The 18,877-nt window shown below is 39.0% G+C and overlaps 1 protein-coding gene across 1 annotated transcript in view; it reads left to right on the top strand.

Moving 5' to 3' along the window:
* The window catches only part of LOC308495358 (transmembrane 9 superfamily member 2-like), a 124,823-nt gene that overhangs the window by 71,298 nt on the left and 34,648 nt on the right, over positions 1-18,877 (top strand). Inside the window, exons 9-12 of the mRNA XM_081043406.1 lie at positions 6,956-7,064; positions 8,150-8,282; positions 9,290-9,409; positions 9,628-9,685. Of these exons, the coding sequence (XP_080899532.1) occupies positions 6,956-7,064; positions 8,150-8,282; positions 9,290-9,409; positions 9,628-9,685 (420 nt within the window). The remainder of the gene's footprint in view (positions 1-6,955; positions 7,065-8,149; positions 8,283-9,289; positions 9,410-9,627; positions 9,686-18,877) is intronic.

The raw sequence follows: 18,877 nt of genomic DNA, 5'->3' as shown, positions 1-18,877 counted from the left end.
TCTATTGATAGCTTTGCTGGGTAGAGTAATCTTGGTTGTAGTCCTTTGTTTTCATCACTTTGAATATTTCGTGCCAGTCCCTTCAGGTCTGCAAAGTTTCTGTTGAGAAATTAGCTGACAGTCTTATGGTTTTCAATTCCTTGCTCTCTCTCTTTTCCTTCTGGTAGCCCTATAATATGAATGTTGGTATGCTTGATGTTGTCCCAGAGGCCCCTTAAACTCTCCTCATTTTTTTGGATACTTTTTTTCTTTTTGTTGTTCTCATTGGGTGTTTTCTGCTACTTTATCTTATAAATTGCTTATTCGATCTTCTGCTTCAACTAATTTACTGTTTATTCCCTGTAATGTATTCTTCATTTTTCTGTTATTGTATTCTTTATTTCTGATTGGTTCTTTTTAAATGTTTTTTATCTCTCCTATCTCTTTGTTGAAATTCTCCTTTATATCATTGAGCATCCTTATAATCAGTGTTTGGAACTCTGATTATCTGGTAGACTGCTTGTTTCCATTTTGTTTAATTTTTTTCTGGAGTATGGTTCTGTTAATGTCCTCTAGGGACATTATTTCTTTGTCCCTAGAGGTATATATTCTTTGTCTCTCTATTTTAGATGCTTTCCTGTGTTTGTTTCTATGTACTAGGTAGGGCTGCTATGACTCCCAGTCTTAGTAGACTGGCCTTATGTAGTAGGTGTGTTGTGGCATTGTCTTCTTGGTCACCTGAGCCACCCACTTTAGGTATGTCCCTTATTTGGATTGTGTGTGCCCTCCTCTTGTAGTTGAGTCTTGGTTGCTGTTTGCATGTCAATTGGAAGGGTTGACCCTTGGGCTCATTTGTTCTGAGGACTGGCCATGACTACAATGGAGGAGTTGTGGTACATGGATGATCATACAGGGCCAGATGTGTCTCAAGAAGACATTGGTGCCTGCCCAATCTTCCCCTAGGGCATATAATCCTTGGAGGTGACTGGCTGATGCCCCAGCTCATTTTGAAGCTGGCCACTGGGTTTGCCAGCCTCAGGGCCACCTGGAAGGGGACCCACTGCAGGTCAAATTCAGCTGTAGCTTGTGACTTATCCAAAACCACTCAGCAATCTGCAGATGGTCTCCACCCATGCCATGCTTGGATGTGCCTCTAGAGTCCAAGCTGCAAACCAAGTCTGGCTGCCACTAGTGCCAGGCTTAGGGCTGCTCAGCCAGAGGTACATGACACTCTCAAGCCAGATGCTGCTTGTCTGGGTTCCCTAATCCCTTGAGAGAACCTAGGACCATCTGCAGGATGAGCCAAGGTAGGCAGTTTGTACAAAAAACCCACTGGAAGCATCTTGGGTGTGACTGAAAGTTGGATGTGGTGGGGTCTCAGAATCACCAGGGCATGGTGAACATATGGTGTCAACCAGCCTGATGTAGACTCAGATATGGCTGCTTCCTGTATCAGTGTGCCTAGAACGGGAAGGGATCGACAAAGAAACTTCTACTGGGCCCTCCATCTGGGAGAAAGGTGCTCCTCCAGCCCTTGTCCTGAAGCCAGACAACTTATCCCCCACCCGACCACCATATATCCCTGTGGCCTCTCCAGCTGCTGCCCCAGTGTTGGATCTCAGAGCCAGTGATTCTGTCAGTGAGTAAGTCTATGTGTGGTCCCTTTAAGAGGAACACCTGGGAGTGCAGGCACCCTCTGTCTCACTCTGCACAATCTCCTCTGGTTTTCACAGCCAGAAGTTATGGGGACTTCTCTCCCTGGCACTGGAACCCTGGGATGGGAAGCCTGGTGTGTTGCTGGAACCCCTTGCTCCTGCGGGGGGACCTTCACTGCTGAGACATCCCCCCAATTTTTAATGGTCACATGTAGGTCTTGGATCAGCCATTTCCGTGTCTCTGCCCCTCCGACCAGTCTCAAAATGGCTTCTTCTATATGTCCTTAGTTGTCGGGCTTCAGTTCAGCAAGATTACAGGCAATTCTCAATGATGGTTGTTCTGCAGTTTAGTTGTACTTTTGATGTGATTGTGAGAGATGGTAAGCACAATGTTTACCTATTGTGTCATCTTGACTGGAACCTGGATTATTTTTTCTTTTTGCTGTTCTGATTGGGTGTTTTCTGCTACCTTATTTTCTGAATTGTGGATTCAATCCTCTGCTTCATCTAATCTACTGTTGATACCCTCTAAAGTATTGTTGATTTCAGTTATTGTATTCCTTCAGTTATTGTATTTCTGGCTGCTTCTTTTTTATGTTTTCTATCTCCATTTTTATGTTTCCTATCTCTTTGTTGAAGTTCCCCCTGAGATCACTGAGCATCCTTATGACCAGTATTTTGAACTCTGGGACTGGTAGATTGCTTGTCTCCATTTTGTTTAGTTCTTTTTCTGGAGCTTTGCTCTGTTCTTTTATTTTGGACATGTTTGTTTCGCCATTTTGGCTGCCTCCCTGTGTTTGTTTCTATGTATTAGGTAGAGCTGCTATGTCTTCTGGTCTTAGTAGAGTGGCCTTATGTAGTAGGTGTGCTGTGGGGCTCAATGGCACAGTCACCCTGGTCACCTGAGCCAAGTGCTCCTGGTGTGTCTCTTGTGTGGGTTGTGTGTGCCCTCCTGTTTTAGTTGTGCCTTGATTGTTCTTGGTCTGTGTGGGGACAGAGCCAGGAGTGCAGTTTCCAGGCTCTCGCCCTCACGTGGAAAGGTGCTGGCTCAGGTAGTAAATGGCCATCTACTGTGATTGGATGGCCATCAGCTGTGGCTAGTTGGCCATCAGCTGTAACCAGTGAGCTATTGGCCACTAATATAACTGCTGTGGCTACGCTAGCAGAAAACAGGGGCTAGCAAGAAGATGGTGGCTGAGCTAGCAAGTGTGGATTGCAGTTAGCATGTGAGGTTGGTTGGCAGAGAGAAATGCACAGCAGGTTTCGGATAGTATGGCTCCTGCTTCCTGTATCTCCAACCCAGCCACCAGCGAGAATATAGTGGTATGACTCCCCTATCTATGGCTCTGTGGGTGTTCCTTTATGGCCTCACCATATTCTGTGTTCTTATGTGGGAAGCGGGACCAGAAACCCTGCATGACACCTGGCATGACAGTCTGTTAATAAGAGGGATTGACTTTCAGGCTGATTAGTTGTGAGGACTGGCTGTGACTACAGTGAAGAGCTGTTGTGCAGGGGCTGACCTGATGGAGCAGGATTTGCTTTAGTAAAGCTCTTGTGCCTGCCCAGTCTGCCCTTTGGGTATGTCATTTGTGTAGGTGGTTGGATGGTGCTTTGGTGTTGTCTGAAGCTGGCCATCTGGTGTATTGGTTCTGGAGCCTCTTGGGCAGGCTCTGGTGCAGACCAAGTTCAGTTGCTGCCTGTGCTCTGCCTGGGACCACTTGGTATGAACTACAAAGTGATCTGCAGATAGTTGGCACTTGTACTGGGCTTGGAGGTGCTTGGGAGAGGCTAAACTATGAACAGAGTCTGGCTGCCAGTTGTGCCAAACTTGGAGATGCTTAGCAAGAGGTATGGGTTATGCTGAGGTCAGATGCTGCTTGTTTCAGGAATCACCTGTGGTTTGTTTCAGGGCAGGGCAGCAGTGTTAGTAGCTAGGTTGATGGAGTTCTGTATACGGCACCCACCTGTGTGGGGTTGTGGGCAGGCTCAACAAAGGAACAATGGCTTCTGCCAGCACTTCTGTATGGGAGAAAGCTGATCTTCCAGCTCTCTCCCTGACACCAGACAATTCAGTTCCTCCCTGTATGTCTCTATTATTTTTTGAGCTGCTGCCTAAGTGCTGGAGCTCATAACGAGTGAGTCCGTTTGTGAGTAGGTTCATATGCAGGCCCTTTGAGAGGATCATCTGGGACTGCAGTCATCCTCCGTCTCACTCAGCCACAATCTCTGATGGTTTTCACAGCCAGAAGTTGTGGGGACTTCTTTTCCCAGCACTGGAACTCTGGGCTCGGGAGCCTGGTGTGGGTCTGGAACTCCTCACTCCTCAGGAGGGACTGCTGCAACCGAGATATGTCTCCCAATTTTTAACCATCATATGTGGGTATGGGACCAGCCCGTTCTGCATTTCTGTCTCTCCTACCAGCCTCACCATGACTTCTTCTCTATATCCTTAGTTACAGGTCTTCTGTTCAGCTAGACTTCAGGCAGTTCTCCACGATGGTTGTTCTGTAGTTTAATTGTAATTTTGATGTGGTGGTGGGAGAATGTGAGCACAGCATTTACCTACTCCACCTCTCTGCCCAACAACTCTTTAGATTAAATTTATTTAAAAAGTTTCTTTACAGGAGCTGTGAAAGTGAAGGGCCTCCAGGTAGATTGTGGTGATAATCTCTAATAGTATTAATATTTATAATGTATCAATAAATGTACTTTAGTTTCTGACATGAGCTAATTGACTTATGATGTTTAAGAGACATTGTAGGCATCAATTATCCTATTGGCATCTTTCTAAAACAATGCTGATATTTTCATAGATTCTGGTGAAATTTTTTAATGTGTTTGGGTTTGGCTGAATGGTGGGATTGCAAAAAGTGTTGATTTTGATTTGGGGATAGTTTTTTAAGTTTTAATTTTAAAAACAGTAAGAGCTGGTAGGCAGCAATTTGTCCATGGGGTCTTTATCCTGAAACTCAGAGCGACAAAATTAAAAGACTATAGCCTTTGTCTGTCAGCTAAGAAGTCAGTCAGCCATTAGTTAAACCTTGATTCCTGAACTTTCATTTCCCGTTCCATACTCTGAAACTAAGTTTGTGTTACTGATCTTATTCACTTCTCTGTGTTTCTTTTTGGGAATGTACTCTTAAAAATTCTAAAATAACTGTGGGGACAAAACCCCCAAAAAACAGTTTCCAGGCTCTCGGCCTCACATAGAAAGGTGCTGGCTCGGGTAGTAAATGGCCATCAACTGTGATCAGATGCCAGCAGCTGTGGCTAGTTGGCCGTCAGCTGTAACCCGTAAGCCATTGGCCACTAATATAACGGCTGTGGCTATGCTAGCAAGGAAGGGAATGGGGGCTAGCAAGAAGATGGTGGCTGGCAAGTGCGGACTGCTGTTAGGCAGATTGTGTAGATCCTGCTTCCTGTGTCTCCAGCCCAGCCGCCAGCGAGAATATATTGGTTTGACTCCCCTATCTATGGCTCCGTGGGTGTTCCTGTTTGGCCTTACCGTGTCCTGCGTTCTTGGGCGGGGAGTGGGAGCAGAGACCCTGCACGACAAATGGCGCAGCGAGCAGGGTCCCCTGCGTGACACATGGCGTAGTCGGCAGGATACAGTGCTGGCCAAAGCTTTCCGAAGGGCAGTGGAGCAGTTTGTGCATATGAAAGCTCAGTCTCAGGAAGACCAGGAGGAGCAGCTGCCGGAGAGCTCGATTCCCGTGGAGGGGTGGAAAGATGTGGACGGTTCCCCAACCAGCAGAGGCCGGAGAAAGCGGAGAAAGCGAAGGTTGTTGCCGCCCTGTGGGCTGGGAACTGCTTGCTGAGGCAGCCCGGATGCAGGACTTTTAGTCCCAGGAGGAAACGCTTGCTGAGTCCTCCGTGGGAGATGAGGGTGAGGTCAAGGTCATCCCTCACCCCCAGGACAGCCCTGGCGAATGACTATGGACGATGGGGAATTGCCTTCCATCCCTAATTTATTGGACGCTTGACTGTTTGGGAACATACCACCATGTAGTGGGACTGGCGGATGTTTGCTTTTGTGTCTTGACTGGCCGCCATTGATAATATGTAAGCACCTTGATGTGAGCCACTGTTGTTCCAGCACAGTACCCCGAGAGGCCCAGAGAGAGAGTGGCAGTGCCCTGAGAGGCCCTGGCTGTGTCCAGGAAGTCTGGCTGTGCCCAGAGAGAGTGGCAGTGCCCTGAGAGGCCCTGGCTGTGTCCAGGAAGTCTGGCTGTGCCCAGAGAGAGTGGCAGTGCCCTGAGAGCCCTGGCTGTGTCCAGGAAGTCTGGCTGTGTCTAGAGAGAGTGGCAGTGCCCTGAGAGCCCTGGCTGTGTCCAGGAAGTCTGGCTGTGTCCAGAGAGAGTGGCAGTGCCCTGAGAGACTCTGGCTGTGCCCGGGGAGACTGGTGGTACCCTAAGAAGCCCAGGAAGTCTGGCTGTGCCCAGAAGTACTGTGGTGGTGCCCTGAGAAAACCTGGCTGTGCCCGGGGAGACTGGTGGTACCCTAAGAAGCCCAGGAAGTCTGGCCGTGCCCAGAAGTACTGGTGGTGCCCTGAGAAACCCTGGCTGTGCTCAGAGAGCCTGGCTGTGTTCAGGATAGTGCATTCACCTCCAGGCTCCTTGCACAGGGCCCCTCGCAGAAGACGCTTGTCGCGTAGATTGTGAGGCGAGACCCTGTAGGGGTGGAGTGTGGGGACAAAACCCCAAAAAAACAGTTTCCAGGCTCTCGGCCTCACATAGAAAGGTGCTGGCTCGGGTAGTAAATGGCCATCAACTGTGATCAGATGCCAGCAGCTGTGGCTAGTTGGCCGTCAGCTGTAACCCGTAAGCCATTGGCCACTAATATAACGGCTGTGGCTATGCTAGCAAGGAAGGGAATGGGGGCTAGCAAGAAGATGGTGGCTGGCAAGTGCGGACTGCTGTTAGGCAGATTGTGTAGATCCTGCTTCCTGTGTCTCCAGCCCAGCCGCCAGCGAGAATATATTGGTTTGACTCCCCTATCTATGGCTCCGTGGGTGTTCCTGTTTGGCCTTACCGTGTCCTGCGTTCTTGGGCGGGGAGTGGGAGCAGAGACCCTGCACGACAATAACCTTAAGAATAATTTTGCTTCTGTTGCTTTGTTTGTAATATACTTTGGTGATGGAGCTTTAAGTTCTTTTAATATATTGATGTATTGAGCCTTTAATCTGAGTTTAACTTTAGAAAACTGATCAACATAATGATAATTTGAATGTCTCTTATATACACACACATTTTATTTATACTATTCAAATAAGGAACTTGAGATTTAACTTCTCTCTTTTTTCTTTTTACATTTTTTAGTATTATGAATTCCTTTGTTATTGTTCTCTTCTTATCTGGAATGGTGGCTATGGTTATATTAAGGACTCTCCATAGAGATATTATGAGATATAATCACATGAATGAATCCGTAAGTAAAAATGCACACATTTGATTCAGCAAATATTTGAATGACTATTCTGCCCAGTTCTCAATGCTATATTTCTTCTTACAGTATAACATCTTGAATACAACACATTTTTTTGTGTGTGTGTGTGTTTTTTTTAAATTTATTGGGGTGACAATTGTTAGTGAAATTACATAGATTTCAGGTGTACAATTCTGTATTACATCATCTATAAATCCCATTGACAGCACATTTTTTATACATAGTTATTTTGCATATTGTATTGAATCACAAATTACAAATAAAAACTCATAGACAGGCAACAGTTTGGTGGTTACCAGAGGGTAAGGGGGAGAGAGGTGGTAGAAGAGGGTAAAGAGGGTCAAATACATGGTGATGGAAGGAGAACTGACTCTGGGTGGTGAGCATACAATGTGATATATAGATGATGTGTTATAGAAATATACACTTGAAAGCTATGTAATTTTACTAACCATTGTCACCCCTGTAAATTTAATAAAAAAAGGAATTATAGAATTGTGTAGATTATTAAAAAGCATGGGTAAATTTATTAGAGTTATTTTATCAAAGAGTTGATAAACTTTTTATATTCCTTTTTATGTGTTTCTGAGCTTTCTTTTTTAATGATTATTTAAAATTTTCATTAATTTGGAGCATGAGATAAATGTGCCAAAATTGAAAAATACTATAATTTAGGTAAATTTAGTTTTTATCTGTTATACCATTTTGAGTCTTGTAATCATTTGTATATTAGTGAATTTTTTTATATTAGTGAATTTTTAATTTCTATAAAATTAGTTAAATTCTTTACATATCTTAAATCATTTCACTTTCTTCATGAAAATCAAGCCAGTTATGTGCTTTATATAATTAATACATTCCCTCCAATGCACAACTTAGAGTAAGGGGATGACTCATTTGTATGACAGGATTCCATACCTTCCAGAGACCTGTTATATCTAAAATGAGCCATTGGTTTCCAGTTAGTCTGCCTTTAGAGGAAAATTCAGTTTCATCTAAATTTCAAAGCTCTTGTAACTTTCTGTCATAGTAACTGGTATGTTTATTAAAGACTTTCTCCTATGCAGGAAGATAACCAGGAGGAGTTTGGTTGGAAGCTAGTTCATGGAGATGTATTCAGACCTCCAAGGAATAAAATGTTGCTGTCAGTTTTCCTGGGTCAAGGAATACAAGTTTTGATTATGACATTGATTACGTTATGTGAGTAGGCTCAGATCAATATGTGTCATCTTAAACAATCTTAATGAACTGCCAACATATGACAAACTTTGATTCATGTGTACAAAAGGACTTTGAAAATTAATACCCTAAAATTTAAGGAAGTTTGCATTTTTTAGTACTTACATTTCTGTGTTCTCAAATTAGGGATATGAGTCTGAATATGTTCCTATATCAAAGACCTTTCATAGCTTCTTCAGTTCTGAATAATTTATTGTAATGTCCAATACACATACTCCTTGCTTTGCAAAGTAGATGCTTTCTTGAAAATCAGCATGCGGGTAGAATCGTATTTTAAGTGGACTAAAGGAGTTCATAATTCAAAGACTAGCATCTTGAAATTCTATGGCAAGTCTAAGTGCTGGTCTTTAAATGTATAAGTAAAATGGCATCTTTAGTAGGCTTACAATGGCTGATGAACCCTGGATGCCTTCAGTTATAAACTAATAATGGAGCTTGTCAGTTTTTGATAGAGTAGCAATTTTCATAAACAAAGCTGCTGTAAAAAATGGCTTATTAAGTGTTTCAGATGTCAATGATAATTTTAAAATTCAGCTCTCAAGGTTATATTTTCCTGAGACTAAGTCTCACTTTTTTTTATTCCTCACCTTGAGTAAAAGGAAACAGAAGGAAATTTTTGTAGGAAAAATTATTTCCTGTTTATGGAATGACTATTGGAGTAGGGAAGGGGGAGATGTTTTGTTTAATTTTGATGTAAACAGTGAGATGAAATACTAAATCCAACTTGAAAACTTATTTCATTTGCCTTGTATTGAAAATCAGAACTTTTCATTAAGAAAAACATTGTTAAAGAATTAGCTAAGTGAATAACATACTTTTCAGTGTCACTTAAGTATTCACACCAGAGAATTTACGTGCTGTTTCATGTAATAGGTCTTAGTAAGGTTGTATTTAATTCATTGTAAAGTCCTATGTGCTTTTGAGGCTATTATTGTCATTGGTTTGATATTTCTTTTTTGTACCCTTAGTTCTGGCCTGCCTTGGTTTCCTTTCCCCTGCCAATCGAGGAGCTTTAATGACCTGTACTGTTGTGTTATGGGTCCTTTTGGGAACTCCTGCTGGATATGTGTCTGCTAAAATGTATAAGAGTAAGCATTTCTCTTATCATTATTATTATTATTATCATTATTATTCCAGTAAGTTAGTGTGTTAAATGTAGAAATTAAAATGCTATAAACAATTTTAAATTGCATGGGGAATTTTAGCCGACTTATCAAAATGTAATTGTGTCTTGGTTACTATAAAGCATTTGTAAGTGGATTAAATCAAGTTGCTACAGTAACTATTCTGTCTTTTACTTCTTCAGCATTTAAAGGTGTTGAATGGAAGAGAAATTTTTTGCTGATGGCACTACTCTGTCCTGGGTTAGTATCTCACGTTGTCTTTTCTCTATGCAGTTATAGTCTTTCTTATACTTCATCTTGGAAAAATCATTGTACACAATAATGAAGAGTAGAAAGGAGATGAATGACCACTGTGTTTTCCGTAACCGCAGCAATCTCTTTCTGTTTTATCTGCATTCTTTGCGTCTTTTTGTACATCTTAACCTCTAGTACAAAGAGATGGCAATGGTGCTGCTGTATTGGGTTTTGATCTTTGTTTTTAAAGCAGATTTCATAAATGTTTATCTCAATTATGCATTGTATATCATGTTAGAGTGATAATTTATGCACCATATTGTGTTATTTGCCTCATCCCTGTGATTATTTCTTCCTGTATCACCTAGTTACTGCAGTGTCATTAGTGACTGCAGTTCCAAGGTAGAGTCATAGTCAAAGTGGAGTGGCAGTGGCTCTGAGAATAGGTCATTCAGTTCCTTAATTATAGAGATGCTAAATCATTGACCAAGCCAGAGAACAACATGTTCAAAGTCACATGTGACATCAGTAATGGAGCCCTGGCTATCTATCACCAAATGTACCCCCTGCATCCTGCCCAGTGTTGTTCTCACAGTACCTCGCTGATAAACTGCTGACTTGATTACTGTTTCATCTCCAAATTCTTTGATATGTTTTGTCTTAATCAACTTGAGCTACCATACCAAACACCACAGCTTAAACAACAGAAATCAATTTTCTCACAGCACTGGACACTGAGAAGTTTGAGATCAGGGCACCAACAGGGTCAGGTCTTGGTGAGAGCTCTCTTCCTGCTTGATGATGGCTGCCTTCTTGCTGTGTTTTCATATGGCAGAGAGAAAGAGAGAGTGAACTCTCCGGTGTCTCTTCATATAAGGGCACTAATCCCAACATGAAGGCCCCACTCTCATGTCATCTAAACCTAATTACCTCCCAAAGGCCCCAACTTCAAATACCATCACATTAGGGATTAGGGCTTCAACATATGACTTTTGGGAGGACACAAACATTCAGTCTACAGCATGTTTCATTAAAAACAAATTATTTCCTTGATTTGCTCTGCAGGACAGTTTTTTTTTAAGTAAAAAGTAGTAGATTATATCTTAATTGTTATGTGGTATTTTAAGTCCTATTTGATACAAAATTGTCATGTCCTTGATGCTAGATGTGTGTCACAGTAGTGGAAGAGTTTCTAAAATTAATGTTATACAATGTAAAGTCAGTTATATTATATAATAATTAGTGAGAACATGAGAGAAAATGCTTTAGTAATGCTCTGTAGCTGAACAGAATGTCATAAACGATGCATGCAGTGATAGATCCAGTAGAATCATAAATTTTTATTTACATGTTGCTTGTTTTTCCCTAAACTCCAGGGAAAAAGATAAGATTATTGAAAGGATTGAATATTACAACTTTGCACATCAAATATATGTAACTCAGAATTTTTGACTTATTTAAAATAAGGACAATGTGTTCCCTTCCCCTTCACCACCTTGAATAGAGCCATCTGATTTTTCTATAACTTTTTTCAAGGGAACTAGAATGGGTGGTCTTTCCTGAGGTGAATGTTTTAATACATTCATGTAAGAAAGCAATGTCCTTGACAATATTTCAGATATTTCTTGCTTCAAGTTCAAGCACAGGTGAATCCAAAACTGAACAAATTTGCCAAGAAAGTGCCATTGTGGAAAAGTCATTATACTGGCTTGTAATACAAGGGATATTGCATGCAAGAACCAGTCAGTAAACCATCTACTATTCTCGGCATCATTTAGTTATTCATTTTATACTGGCTTGTAATACAAGGGATATTGCATGCAAGAACCAGTCAGTAAACCATCTACTATTCTCGGCATCATTTAGTTATTCATTCAACATACTTATTGTTGTGTTTTGTTTTTGTTTTGTTTTTTACTATATTTAAGGCATTAGGCAAGGCACTGTGGAGAAAATAAATATAAATGGCCCTTGAAACTCTGCCTTTGTGATTTAAGATGAACGATAATGGCTCATTTTTCATCACACAGATGTTCCATTTTATCATAAAAAGAAGTTACATCATTGAAACAGAAAATGTAAAAGAATTAGAACATACTATACCAATAAGTTTGATTAACCAAGTTGAACAATTAATGCCTGAAAACATTTCCATTTGCAATGCATGATGAACTGTTCTTATATTTTTTATGGGATCAATTTTGAAGATATTTTACACAGAAAAATAAAAAAAAATTACAAATTCATAATAATATGACTCAGGTTTACATGGACTATGAAATGATGCAACGTGAAACCAAAATTTTGTAAAAATAAAACTGTTTTGTTAATTGGAAAAGCAACTGTTAACAGTGGTTGTCTTCTGTGTGGGTTACTACATTGAGAGACCAGAGTGTGAAGGAGACTATTTATTTCAGACTTACTTTTTAAAAAATGTGTCAAATGTTGGTGATTTTTATTCTTTAATTGTTTTGCATTTTCCAAATTTTTAAAATGTGTCACCAATTACTTTTACAATCAGGAAAACATAGGAGTTGTAATTTTTAATAAGCAAGTTTTAAAAAGTCATCTCCTGGGTGGAATTTGTTAGCTTTAAAATAATTACTTAAATAATAGCATGTATTACTTATAACAAGTAATAACTTGAAAAGTAATAATGCGTTTTAAGTTTCAAATCAGCCTTTTATCAGTGGAGAGAAATCTTTTCTCTTAGCCTAAATAAGGAAGGTTTTCTTTTCTTTTAAATTTTCAACTTTATTGAGTTATAATTGACAAATAGGAATTTTTTATATTTAAGGTATACAACTTGATATTTTGATATATTGTATACATTGTGAAATAATAACCACAATCAAGCTAATTAACATATCCATAATCTCACATAGTTACCATGTTCTTTCCCTTCCTCCCACACTCCCTAATTCCACTCCCTCTTTCTCTCTTTCTTCCTCCCTCCCTCCTTTCCTTCCTTTCTGTATTTCTTTCTCTCTCTCAAACATTTTATTTTTCAATTACAGTTGATATACAATATTATATTAGTTTCAAGTATATTACATAGTGATTACACATTTACATAACTTATAAAGTGATCAGCTGATATATCTAGTAATCATCTGACACCATACATAGTTATGACAATACTACTGACTATGTTTCCTATGCTATACTTTACATCCCCACTATTATTTCGTAATTACCAATTTGTACTTCTTAAACCCTTCCCATTTTTACTCAGCCCTCCAACTCCCCTCCCATCATCTAACTATCAAATTGCTTTCTGTATCTGTCTGTTTTGTCTGGTATAAGTAGTGCTACCTCAGTTTTTATTTTCATTTCCATTTTCATTAAATATCATTTTCCATCACTTTACTTTCAGCCTGTGTGTATATTATGATCTGAAGTGAGTCTCTCGTAGGAAGCACATGTAAGGGTTTTGTTTTCTTATCCATTCAGCCCTCCTATGTCTTTTGATTAGAGCATTTAATCCATTTACATTGAAGGTAATTTTGATAGATTTGTAGTTATTGCCATTTTATTATTCATAATTTCGATCTTTTATTTTTTCCATCTTAAAGAAGTCCCTTTAACATGCTTTGTAATACTGGTTTGGTGGTGAAGAACTCCTTTAGCTTTTTCTTGTCTGGTAAACACTTTATCTGTCCTTCACTTCTTTTTTTTTTGGTGGGCTAGATTGATTCTTATTTTCTTTTTTTTTAAGTTTGTTGGAATGACAATTGTTAGTAAAATTACATGGATTTCAGGTGTAGAATTCTGTATTACATCATCTATAAATCTCATTGTGTGTTCACCACCAAGAGTCAGTTCTCCTTCCATCACCATATTTGATCCCCCTTCCCCTCATCTCCCACCACCCTCCCTCCTTAACCTCTGGTTACCACTAAACTATTGTCTGTGTCTATGAGTTTTTATTTCTCATTTGTTTATTTCTTTTGTTGTTTTTATTTATATACCACATATCAGTGATATCATACGGTTCTCTGCTTTTTCTGACTGACTTATTTCACTTAGCCTTATAATCTCAGCATCTATCCATGTTGTCACAAATGTTCCTATATCATCTTTTCTTATTGCCGAATAGTATTCCATTGTGTACATATACCACAACTTCTTTATCCATTCATCTATCAAAGGACATTTTGGTTGTTTCCATGTTTTGGGCACCATAAACAAAGCTGCAATGAACATTGGAGCACACGTGTCTTTATGGATAAATGTTTTCAAATTTTTTGGGTAGATACCAAGGAGAGGGATTACTGGGTCATATGGTAATTCCATTCGTAATTTTTTGAGGAACCTCCACACTGCCTTCCATAACGGCTGCACCAGTCTGCATTTCCACCAACAGTGTATTAGGGTTCCTTTTTCTCCACAGTCTCTCCAACACTTGTTGCTATTTGTCTTGTTGATGATAGCTATTCTGACTGGGGTGAGGTGATATCTCATTGTGGTTTTTATTTGCATTTCTCTGATGATTAGTGATGTTGAGCATTTTTTCATATGTTTATTTGCCATTTGTATGTCCTCTTTGGAGAAATATCTCTTCAGGTCCTCTGCCCATTTTTCAATTGCGTTGTTTGTTTTTTGTTGTTGAGTTTCATGAGTTCCTTGTATATTTTGGATATTAGCCGCTTATCGGAGGCACCGTTTGCAAAACCTTCTCCCATTCAGTTGGTTGCCTCTATATTTTATTGATGGTTTCTTTTGCTGTGCAGAAGCTTTTAAGTTTCATATAGTCCCATTTGTTTATTTTAGCTTTTAGTTCCATTGCCTTTGGAGTCAAATTCATAAAATGCTCTTTGAACCCAAGGTCCATACGTTTAGTACCTATGTTTTCTTCTATGCAGTTTATTGTGTCAGGTCTTATGCTTAAGTCTTTGATCCATTTTGAATTAATTTTGGTACATGGTGACAGATAACAGTCCAGTTTCATTCTTTTGCACGTGGCTATCCAATTCTCCCAGCACCATTTATTGAAGAGGCTGTCTTTCGTCCATTGTATGTTTTTTACTTGTTTGTCAAAAATTATCTGTCCATATTTATGTGGTTTTATTTCTGGGTTCTCAATTCTATTCCATTGGTCTATGTGTCTGTTTTTCTGCCAATACCATGCTGTTTTGATTATTGTAGCCCTGTAGTACAAGCTAAAGTCAGGCAGTGTGATACCTCCAGCATTGTTCTTTTTTCTTAAGAGTGCTTTGGCTATTCGGGGTCTTTTGTTGGTTCCAAACAAATCTGATGATTTTTTGTTCTATTTCTTTAAAAAATGCCCTTAGGATTTTGATGGGGATTGCATTAAATCTGTATATTGCTTTGGGTAATATGGCCATTTTAACTATGTTGATTCTTCCAATCCATGAGCACGGAATGTCTTTCCATTTCTTTGTGTCTTCTTCAATGTGTTTCAAAAATGTCTTGTAGTTTTCAGCATATAAATCCTTCACATTCTTGGTTAAGTTTATTCCTAGGTATTTTATTCTTTTTTTCTGCAATTGCAAAACGAATTGATTTTTGTATTTCTTTTTCTGAGATTTCATTGTTAGTATATAGGAATGCAATGGACTTTTGTACATTGATTTTGTAGCCAGCAACTTTACTGTATTTGTTGATTGTTTTTAGCAGCTTTTTGGTGAAGTCTTTAGGATTTTATATATATAGCATGATGTCATCTGCAAAGAGTGATATTTTGACTTCTTCATTCCCAATTTGGGTGACTTTTATTTCTTTCTCTTCCTGATGGCTATGGCAAGGACTTCCAACACTATGTTGAAAAGCAAGGTGATAGGGGACAGCCCTGTCGTGTTCCTGAACATAGAGCAAAGTGCTTCAGTTTTTCACCATTAATTATGAGATTAGCTGAGGGCTTGTCATAGATGGCCTTTATTATGTTAAGGTATTTTCTTTCTATACCTATTTTATTAAGTGTTTTAATCATAAAAGGATGTTGTATCTTGTCAAATGCTTTTTCTGCGTCAATTGATATAATCATATGTTTTTTGTCCTTTATTTTGTTTATGTGACATATCACATTGATGGATTTGTGGATGTTGAACCATCCTTGTGCCCCAGGGATGAACCCCACTTGGTCATGATGAATAATCTTTTTAATGCATTGTTGTATTCGATTTGCTAGAATTTTGTTTAGGATTTTTGCATCAGTATTCATCAGAGATATAGGTCTGTAGTTTTCTTTTTTTGTGTTGTCCTTACCAGGTTTTGGTATCAGGGTAATGTTGGCCTCATAAAATGAGTTAGGGAGTACTGACTCTTCTTCAATTTTTTGGAAGAGTTTGAGCAGGATTGGTATTAGATCCTGTTTGAAGGTTTGGTACAATTCACTAGTGAAGCCATCTGGTCCCAGACTTTTGCTTTTGGGAACGTTTTTGATGACTGATTCAATTTCTTTACTGGTGATTGGTCTGTTTAGATTTTCCAGTTCTTCATGGTTCAGCCTCGGAAGGCTATATGTTTCTAAGAAATTGTCCATTTCCTCTAGGTTATTGAATTTGGTGGCATATACTCCTTCATAGTATTCTTGCATGATCCTTTGTATTTCTGTGGTGTCCGTGATAACTTCCCCTTTTTCATTTCTGATTTTGTTAATTAATGTCTTCTGTCTTTTTATCTTAGTGAGTCTAGCCAAGGGTTTGTCGATTTTATAAATTTTTTCAAAGAACCAGCTCTTTGTCACATTAATTTTTTCTATTGTCTTTTTGTTCTCTATTTCATTGAGCTCTGCTCTGATTTTTGTTATTTCCTTTCTTCTGCTGGCCTTGGGTTTCACTTGTTCTTCTTTTTCTAGTTCTTTGAGGTGTAACATGAGGTTACTTATTTGGGATTTTCCTTGTTTCTTGCGATAGGCCTGTAATGATATAAATTTCCTTCTTAAAACTGCTTTCGCTGCATCCCCAAAATTTTGGTAGGATGTATTTTAATTGTCATTTGTTTCTATGTATGTTTTGATCTCTCCTCTAATTTCTTCTTTGACCAGGTCGTTCTTTAAAAGTATGTTGTTTAATCTCCATGTTTTTGTGTTTTCTCCTGCTTTCTTTCGCAGTTGATAACCAATTTCAAAGCCTTGTGATCAGAGAATATGCTTGGTATGATTTCAATCGTATATTTGCTGAGGCTGCTTTTATGTCCCAATAGTTGGTCTATCCTTGAGAATGTTTCATGTACACTAGAAAAAATGTAAAGTCTATGTTTTAGGATGAAGTGCTCTATATATGTCAATGATGTCCATTTCATCTAAAGTGTCATTTAGGGCTGCTATTTTATTATTTATTTTCTGTTTGGATGATCTATCCATAGCTGTCAATGATGTATTTAAGTCCCCTAGTATAATTGTGTTTTGGTCAATTTCTCCCTTTAGTTCTGTTAGTAGTTGCTTGGTATATTTTGGTGCTCCCTGATTGGAAGCAAAAATATTGATGACTGTTATGTCTTCTTGTTGTATAGACCTCTTTACCATTATGAAATGTCCATCTTTGTGTCTTGTTATCTGTTTCACCCTGATGTTTGTTTCATCTGATATCATGGCTACACCTGATTTTCTCTGGGTACCATTTGCTTGGAGTGTCAATTTCCACCCTTTCATTTGAGTCTATGCTTGTCCTTGTAGCTGAGATGTGTGTCTTGGAGACAGCATATGGTTGGGTTTAGTTTTTTGATCCAATCTGCTACTCTGTGCCTTTTTATTGGTGAATTAATTCCATTTACATTCAGGGTGATTATTGATATGTGAGGATTTCCTATCATTCTATCTTTAGTTTTCTGGTAATGCTGTGTCTCCATTGTTTCCTTGCCTTTTTGTTGTTGTCTATTATTTCTGTGTGGTGGTATTCTATGACGTTTCCCTCTGTTTCTTCTTTTATTACAGTACATATTTCAGTTATGAATTTTTTTTGAGAGGTTACCCTTAAGTTTATGTAAAAGAAAGTTTGATATTTAGAGTATTCCATTTTCGTCAGCACGCTTACTTTCTCCTTTCCCATATCTGGTTCAGGCCTTTACTCTCCCCCTTTTCATGTTGTGGTTGCCACAAATTGTCCCTGTTGATGGTGGTCGAATAGCCTCCTTTAGTATTTCTTGTAGTGCAGGTTGTTTATTAGAAAATTCCCTCAGTGTCTGTATGTCTGGAAAGGTCTTTATCCTCCTTCACATCTAAAGGATATCTTTGCTGGATATATTATTCTTGGCTCATAATTTCTCTCTTTCAATAGTTTGAATATTTGGTTTCACGCCCTCCTGGCTTGTGGAGTTTCTGCTGAAAAATCTGATGATAATCTAATGGGTTTTCCTTTGTAGGTTATTGTCTTCTTTTTCTTGGCTGCCTTGAGGATTCTTTATTTGTCATTGATTTTAGACAGCTTCAATACAATGTGCCTTGGAGAAGGCATGTTGGGATTGAGGTAATTACATGTTCTATTTGCTTCATGGATTCGAGGATCCAGTTCTGTCCACAAGTTTGGGAAGTTCTCATCGACAATTTGTTTGAATGTTCTCTGTTCCCTTCTGTCTTTCTTCTCCTTCTGGTATGCCCATTATTCTTATATTGTTTTTTCTGATAGACTCAGAAAATTTCTTGTAGAGTTCTTTCATTTATTTTAAGTCTCAAGTCTCTTTCTTCTTCCATCTGTGTAATTTCTACGTTTCTATCTTCGATGTCACTGATTCTTTCCTCCATCTGGTCAGCTCTACTACCTAAGCTGGTCATTTCATTCTTAATTTCTTCTGTTGATTTCTTAATCTCCAGAAATTCTATTTGGTTCTTTTTTTAAAATTTCAATCTCTTTCGTAAAATGCTCATGTTGTTCTTTGATTGCGTTTCTGAGTTTTTCAAATTGCCTTTCTGTGTTTACTTGCATCTCATTGAGTTTTTTCAGAACTGCGATCTTGAATTCTCTGTCATTTAAGTCACATATTTCCATATCTTTTAGTTCCTTTTCTGGAGACTTTTCACTTTCTTTCCTAGCTGTGTTGTTGCCTTGGTTATTCATGGCAATTACTGATTTATTATTTCTCTTCCTAGACATCTACAGGAGTGGCTTCTGCAACAGGTTGATAGGAAGAGGTCTTTGTTTTGTTTTCCAGTACTTGTTGGTAGAATGTTTTATTTTCTCCGACTGCAGCCTTGTGTCTCTCTCACAGGTAGTGCTATGTTTTCTCTGCACTATTCCC

This window comes from Rhinolophus hipposideros, assembly GCF_964194185.1.
Source record: "Rhinolophus hipposideros genome assembly, chromosome: X".
NCBI classification, from domain to species: domain Eukaryota; kingdom Metazoa; phylum Chordata; class Mammalia; order Chiroptera; family Rhinolophidae; genus Rhinolophus; species Rhinolophus hipposideros.
The sequence above is the reverse complement of the archived record's forward strand: the minus strand, read 5'-3'. Positions and strand labels throughout refer to the sequence as shown.